The sequence below is a fragment of the Cornus florida genome, unplaced genomic scaffold (assembly GCF_030987335.1).
Source record: "Cornus florida cultivar Cherokee Brave unplaced genomic scaffold, ASM3098733v1 CherokeeBrave_3.0.0_Hap2_Chr07, whole genome shotgun sequence".
NCBI lineage: Eukaryota > Viridiplantae > Streptophyta > Magnoliopsida > Cornales > Cornaceae > Cornus > Cornus florida.
In genome coordinates this window covers 21,274,158-21,282,231 of record NW_026775577.1, presented here as the reverse complement: position 1 = coordinate 21,282,231, position 8,074 = coordinate 21,274,158, and the positions used below count along the sequence as shown (strand labels likewise).

At 36.8% G+C, this 8,074-nt stretch overlaps 1 protein-coding gene across 1 annotated transcript; it reads right to left on the bottom strand.

Moving 5' to 3' along the window:
* Positions 1–1,268: 1,268 nt before the first annotated feature.
* On the bottom strand, positions 1,269–5,207 carry LOC132266761 (UPF0496 protein 1-like). The gene is made up of 2 exons (XM_059767749.1): positions 3,718–5,207; positions 1,269–1,728 (listed from the first exon to the last, which is right to left on the bottom strand). Exon 1 carries the CDS (start codon positions 4,887–4,889, stop codon positions 3,738–3,740), a length of 1,152 nt encoding a protein of 383 aa, XP_059623732.1. The 5' UTR covers positions 4,890–5,207; the 3' UTR covers positions 1,269–1,728; positions 3,718–3,737.
* Between the last annotated feature and the right edge of the window lie 2,867 nt (positions 5,208–8,074).

The following is an 8,074-nucleotide window of genomic DNA, read 5'->3' as shown; positions in this document are numbered from 1 at the left end:
GCACCGGTTCCGCGTTCTCAAACGCCACACGACTATAATTTATATCTGATTTGTTTAGTTAACGAATAATTAAATTTGAATGGTTATCGAATTTCATATTAAATCTTTAATTTATATTCGAATTATCAAATCAAATTCGGATCAAAATCTAGAGACATGTACTCATAGCTCGGGCTCAAGTACTTGCACTCTAAATAATATAATGGGTTAATACATATAATTCGTTAATAGAGTGGTCGATTCCAATCTCTGCCCGCAAATGTACGTGTTGATAAAATTATCAAAGAAAATTAACATTGATAAAATCAAAGGTCACCTTTCAGGGTGACCAAATTTTATACATAACAATTGTCATTCCCTTGTGCAAAATATACCGAGTAATATAAAAGTTAGTGTGGCGACTTTGTAAACGGGTACAAGAGGGTACAAGAGGCACTGATAAGGTACTACACTGGGTGAGCTGCATGTGTATAATCCCACATTGCTTGGATGTGGAAAGGAAAAGTGTTACATACGTAGGTGTGTCACTACAATTAGTATGAGGCCTTTTGATGATAAAACCTAAGAACAAAATCATGCAAATTTAGATTCAAAACGGACAATATCATATCATGTGGGTCAATTGTTACAAATAGTATAACTGTATAAGAGACTGACCCAACCAAAAATGTGCCCACCCAAGGGGGTTGTGATTGTGGCCACCTTGTTGGGGATGTGCCGTGGGCGGGTGCAAAAAGCATTGACAGACTGATACATAACAAAACCAATTTGAGTTCAAAACGGACAATATCATACCATGTGGTGGAATGAGTCGTTACAGTTAGCCTTAGGACCATGAAAACATGATTTGTAAAGCAAAAATAAGAATAATATTTTGCAAAATATAGAAAACATGTCATATGAACACTTCCTTCGAAAAATTTGAATTCTGTAACTTCATTTATAAGTGATCACCGTGGACTTACTTTTATAATTAAAAAAAAAAAAAAAAATGAGATAGTAAAACTAGTCCTAAAGTTTTGACATCCTTTTGAATGGGCTTCTCATATACTGCTCCTAAAATCAAAGTTGTCATAGAAAACATGATAATATTTGCCATTATAGAACAAATCATGATATTTTTAGGGGTATCAAAGCCTGAAAAGAACCTATAACAGGAAGTAATGGATTGAAGAAAAGAAGGAAAACCCAGCCTTTCACAAGCTTCCTGCAAATGAAGCCTTTTTTCTCTTTTGAATCTGGAATCATATTTGTCATGCCAAATCAAATTTCAAAAGAAAGTATCTATTTAAAGAAATAACATGAACCCTTGATCACAATATTCTGAAAAATATAATTTTCGGAAAATAAATACTCTGAAAAGTATCCTGGCATCAGCAAGCTATAGGCTTCTTGTTCTGTATGTATCACGCACGTATAAAATTGTACTTTTTAAATATTAAGTAGTGTTATAGCAAGTGAAATCAGCCAATGATTATTCAGCTCATCACCTCTACATTGTGCTTCTTGGAGGGAAACCGTCATCTATGGCCTTGTTCAGGAAAATGATCTCATACATTCTCCAGTCCCAAATAGTTCTTTCTGAGGAACATTTGTGATTAACAAAGGAATTGTGTTCTCTTACAAGGAGGGTTCTGCTTCGTCTGCAGCAGATGATCCTCTTACAACCTCTGTCAGTTGGCTAGTCTGACTATTCATTGCAGTCCGTTCGCCCACTTATGTACATCGCTACATATCATTTCAATGTAGCATTTTTAATGTAAGAATTATCAAGGAAAAATAGGAGATCCTAACAATTATCTTGGCATGCAACTACGGTTCTGTTGAAGGACAAAGTTCAACATTTTTATCAACATTTTGATACGTCTTTAATTTTCCCAAATATTTCATTTCAGATTGATAGATTTTTTCATTGAAAGGTTGTGTAAAAAGTTAGCGAGACTATTCAAATTTAAGAAGACATAAAAGTGGGTCATATATTTGAATGAAACCCATCATCTGCTCAATATAGATTCTTTCTCCAATTGCATCTATATCAAATGAACATCCCTTTCAAAATAAATGGCCTTATTAGCTTTCTATATGCCATTTTAATGGAGTGTTTTAATGCAAGAATCTACATCTTTCAATGTAAAATTTTGATGTAAGAATCTATATCCACTAGGCCATTGAAGAAAATAGTAGATTTGAACAAATTTATTGTCATTTGACTTCTCTTAGGAAAAGTTCATATTTTTAACATCATTTTGTTAAGGCTGTCATTTTCACAAAATGAATCCAAATTCGTCTAAAAAGTGAATCGGGTAGTTGAAAACTAAGGGGACATCCAAACCGATCCTCTTTGAATGAAATGCGGAAAAAAACTCATGTATCCCATTTACGTTGGTCCCTTTCCAGTTATTCTTCTCTCAAAATGCAAAGTAAAGAAGAAATATGCACAACTTCTTGATGTTGAAACTACCATGTTGTATGCCGTGACTTAGTCTCAGCCTACACCCATGGTGCCTTGAGGCACCAAATCAGACTCCCACCACATGGTCGTTAAGTAGGAATAGCAGACTGGGTTGGCACTGAAACCAACTATAACAAGCTGGGCGCTTGTCATCCGACCCAAAAGCTTAAGCTTTGTTGCTGCGGTGCTGCCTACCCACCCTTAAAAGACCAAGACCCTCCCCATCTATATCCAATGTGGAACAAAATTAGGAGTGCAACTTGGGCAGGTTGGAGGTTGGAGGCTCAACACAGGATCAACCCGAGGTATGAAATCTTTAACCCTAACCTAACTAAACCATCCATCAACCCGCAAATGAAATAACCATATTAGGGTTACTGGATTAGTAACTTGACCCACAAATGAAGTAACCATATTAGAATTACTGGATTAGTAACTTGACTGATATTTTCAAAAGATATGATATCTCATCTGCTACATATTTTTGTCCCCACCAAGGCTTGAACACTCGACTAGGGTATTACCCTTTCCAGTAATTAAAAGCTCAATATTCTATCCAGCTCCTTTATATAAAACATTTAAAGTTAAGTAGTTTTGTAAATCTTTTATGCCCGAGATAAAAAGGGTCTCTTTATGCTAGGGAAAAAAAAACTACTCCTCTCAATCGTATCCATTATGAGCATATAGCTCCAGAGATTGCATGTACAACTATCTGGTTCGGTTGACTAAGCTCTCCTAAGAAGATAATCATATTGTTTATTCTATATACCCTGTCAACATTAATGACTGTTTTTGACACAAACTTTAATTCTTAAACTGTTGGTCTGCTTACGAATCGTACTATGTTTTTCCCAAGCTGATCAGGCTTCCAACTCTTATATGTTTGTTCTATGAAACATATACTTTTTCCCTCCAGAAAATGCACACAAGAGCATTATAGTTAGGTGTGGCGGTGTTGCCCGAGTGGTAAAGGGCCAGGCCTTGAGTGCCCCCACCCCTTATAGTTAAGTTCATGGTTATCAACCAACTACCTAAGTTAACAGCTTCCAAATTTAGTAAAACTAGTAATAGTTTAATTAAATGAAGCATGTGAAATCTATAAAAGCTATCAAGTAATAACCTTTTCTGATAAAGGAGAAATTTTAGGATCTGCATAGCCTAGCTCACAATAAAACTCATCCTATAAATTACTATTGATAAAGGGTCAAAATTAATTTAAATGAACCCAAGTCACATACATTGCTTAAATCATGAGTAATACATACCATTATACCAATGTGTAATCTCAGGTGCTGGGATGCTTGATAATCCTCTGCAAGATCAACGTTCTCGCCCTCCTTATATCGCGGCCACACTTATCAGTATGTTCACTCAAATCCTGAATGGTTTGCATAAACCCACTCAGCTTCTTCTTGATCTCATCTATAGCTAGCATCACAGCCTCATCTTCTCTCAGAGCAAAATCAGCATTCTGCAACAATGACTCGAACTCAATTTCCAATCTATCCACAAGTAGTCTAATGCTGTCCAAGTCCTTAATTGCAACGTAAGTCCCAATATGCAATGAACCCATTACATCCCTCTCTCCTTTCAGCTCATTCTCATACTTCTTCCAAAGGGAATTAATCCATTTACCCATTGACCCCAACGGCACTGCAGCCGCAGCCGCCAACGCAGTCACAACCGGTGGTGCAGCAATCGCCGCCGCCACAACAGAACATATCAAAACAGAAGCGAAAGTGGCCATAAAAATGACATTCGATACAGTTCTCCAAGCCTTCACAGACTTCAACTTCTTATCAAGCTTACTCTTACTAGCTTGCAATTTCACAAACATTGACACTTGCTTTGCATAAACAGATTGAAACAACGAGAAAAACTCATCATTGAATGGGTCACCTGCAGTCTTGAAATTCTTCAATTCCTTCAGCGTCCTCGAATGGGTTTTCGTGGTTTTCGTCGCCTCCCCATCGGACCCTTGTCTCTGTTCTTCCTCGAATTGCTGTAATGCGACTTGAATCATCAATTGGCTGTCGCGGGCACGCTTGAGGCACCTCTCGAGAGCAGTACAGAAATCAAGAGTCAAAAGACTGTTCTCGAAGTAGTCTTCCACAAGATCGAACAGGTCTTTGTTCTTCCAAATGTCCCTTTTGCATTCGAGGATGAGTCTGACCACTTCTTGATTGGTTTCGAGGAAGCACTCCGTCAGCTCTCTGAGCGAGTCCATGGAGAGTGACCGAACCTCGACGCCGACCGCGAGCGTGTTGATGACTCGGCTGGTGCGTTGCTGGAGGCTCGAATCGAAGGTCCGGAGATCTGGGTCCTGCCAGCACGCGGCCTCGTAGGAGCTCAGATCGGGGGTGACCTGTGAATTGGGGTTCATTTGTGTTGGAGTGTGAGCACTGCTTTGGCTTGTTTTGCTACACTGGAGTCCCATTAAGGACCAGAATTAGATTCAGCGAGAGAGAAAATGGGAAACCCTAAATCGAGAATTGAAAGCTTGGGCATGGGTTGGATGGGAAGATAGATGTTGGGTATGAATCAGATCACCATGAGGAGTTCAAATTTTCAGCTGCAACGACAGAGGTTGGACTGAGCGTCAACCCCCAATCTGAGAAGGTGAAAAGACGATGGAAATTGCATAGGAAAGGAGAGGAGAGTGGGAGGCTAGATAGTGTTTGTTTCTAAAGAAAATCAAAGAGGAAAATGTGGTTGCCAATGTCGGAAAAAGACAGTAAATCTATAAATCGTGGAAGGGTCAAAAGGCAGAATGATAATATCAAGGAACAGTGAGTGAGAAGAAGGCAGTGTCGGCGAAGCTGCTTTAAGTACAATGACTAAACTACCCCTATTCCTAATACCCGTAGTTGATTTGTCAAAGTACCAACGACGTGTTTCTTACGGTAAAAATTTTAACAAGATTAAAAGCACCTTAAAAAAATTAAAAGCACGTTTCTTTTTATTACTCAGTGAAAAAGAAAACTTAACCCTCAAGTTTGGTTAATTTTCTGTTCATTGACTGTAAGTCATGGCAAAAGTAAACTAATTTAAAAAATTAAATACCAAAACCATCCTTTCATTAGTTATACAGTATATTGCTTCAAATTCTTGGGTTCACGTTCTTTCATAAGAAGTTGTTTCTCTCTCTACCCGATTTCTACTCTCTCTCCCTACATCTCTCTCGATTTACTCTCTCATTTTCAGATTCGAAAAAAAAAACACATCAACCTGACTGAAACTTACACAAATGTATACATCACTTTGAGAAATCTCAATCCATCAAAATGGTTCTTTAATTTCCATAACCTAGTTAAAAAAAAAAAAAAAACTTACAATTGAATCCATTTCAAAAAGAAATTCTAAATTGAATTTATTGTTAAATCTAAGGGAAGAACAAAAGTGATACATTTGGGGGAAACAAGGCGTAGATATCGGAAAGCGTTCTCTCATCGTTCTTTTAAACTTCTTGCTGTCTGCACCTGACAATCGCTATTGTGCCTTCGCATCCAGTACTTGCTTCTATGTTTATATATATATACACACACCATAACTAAAATAACAAATTCAGTGAAATCCGCATGTGTTAAACCCATCACAATCTCTGTTACATCCATTTTATTAATTTTTAATTGTTTCGTATGGGTTAGGAAAGGATAGGACAAGAAACTCGAAATGGATCAAAATTTCAGTTTTAAATGGAAATATTAAGGGCACCCGAATGAGAATGAGATCATAAATTCCAGATTTAGAGAGAGAGGATGACCAACCAAGGTGACCAAATTTTCAATTCACATCAGTATTTAAAGAAATCATGCATGAACTTTCTAGCACATAATCATGCATACTAAGAAGAAAAGTATTCTCCTTCTCTTCTAATTTTTCAGCTTTATATATCTGTAACTTTTAATTTGACTAGCACTCAGTAAAGTATAAAATTTTATGCTCGGTTAATCCATCCTAACTCTAACTAGTCAATCTTTTATCTGGGTTTGTCTTTAAAGCATCAATCAACACAGTCGTAGAGACAGAGACTGCAAAATTGTCGACCCTCTTCGTCTCCAATGGAAAGTCTGGAGAGACGAGAGAGAGTCGCTGACGGACGAGGTGGTGGTGCCGTCGGTGGGAGGAGACGGTGGTGTCAATGGTGGGAAGGAAGTTTAGGGCTTAAAGTAATATTGTCATTTCACATTTTACCTAGTCAGGTAAGAAATGACGCAAACGTGATAGGTGAATAAAGAGATGGGTATAATAGTCAAATCAATTTTTTGATAAAAAAAAAAAAGTAAACGACCATAAACTTTGATAGGGGTGTGAGAACTGAGATGGTAGTGTCCACGAAGCTGCTTTAAGTACAGTGACTAAGCTACGATATGTCAAGTGTCAACTACGTGTTTCTTACCGTATAATTTTTAAAAACAAGTCAAAATAAAATAAAATAAAAATTAGGTAAACTATAATGCCCTTTGGCCTGCAACTAAATTTAAGATTTTTAATTTTTTGGGATAAAATGCAAAAAATACCTTTAAGTGCATCTAAATTTGTAAATAACTTCTTTAAATTATGGTTTGTATATAAAAATATTCTAAACTATCATATTTAGTTACAAAATACCTTGCTGTCTTACCTATTTTTTATTAGGGTTAATTACACTCACATCCGAGGTTTAATATATGACAGCTAGATGAAAGTTAGCCATTTTTTTGGACATTGACACTCCTTATAAGTTTTTTCCTTTAAAAAACATATGAAATGTCTATATAACCCTTCATTATTTAATTCATTAAAATATAAGAAGTGCAAAATGACCAAAATGCCTATTATAATTATTTTTTATTATTTAATTCATTTTACTACTCTCTCTTTCTAACCTATCACCTAATGGAGGCGCTGTCCTCTGGACACCCACTGGTTGGTTGCATCCCACGGCGAGATTTAGGGGATCTAACCGCAGACGCCGAGTCATTTGAGCCAACGTAAAAAACAGGTCGAATTTGGAGATCTGATCGAGCACCAGAGTGATGACTGAGTTGCCAGAGCAAGCCGTGTTGAAGTGTAGAGTCGACGAGGATGTGGAATCGTGGACCATAAGGCTGTACAAGAATGACGACTCTTTGATTTGAGAAGAAATGAGAACGAGCAGCCGCCGATTTTGAAGACTGAGGATACAAATCCGAGTTGCTTACCAACGATTACAATATTATGTGCCACTGCAAATCGTTGATTTAATGAGGTTTATTATTATTTAAAAAAAAAATTATTGAGTTGGATTTGGCTGGTTTATGGGGATTTGAAGCTTTCTCATCGGAGATTCTCTTTGTAAGCTCAGATCTCATCCTCTCTTTCTTATGATCAGTGTGTTGATTTATTTATGTATATATATTGTATTGAGTTTAACTATACTCTCTCTCCTCTTATATATATATATATATATATATATGATCAGTGTGTGTTGAATTATTTATGTATATATTGTATTGGGTTTCAGTTAAATTCTTCTCATTTTCTCTCTAACTCAAACTTTTTGATGTTTAATTTGCTGCTTGGACGGCCCAACAAGAGGTACTGTAAGTTTATAGGGCAGTTTGATGGTGATCTTGGTTAATTTGATTGATTACCTTTGGA

Excerpts from the sequence above, each read along its gene's own strand:
- LOC132266761 (XM_059767749.1), bottom strand. The coding sequence starts at position 4,889 with ATGGGACTCCAGTGTAGCAAAACAAGCCAAAGCAGTGCTCACACTCCA.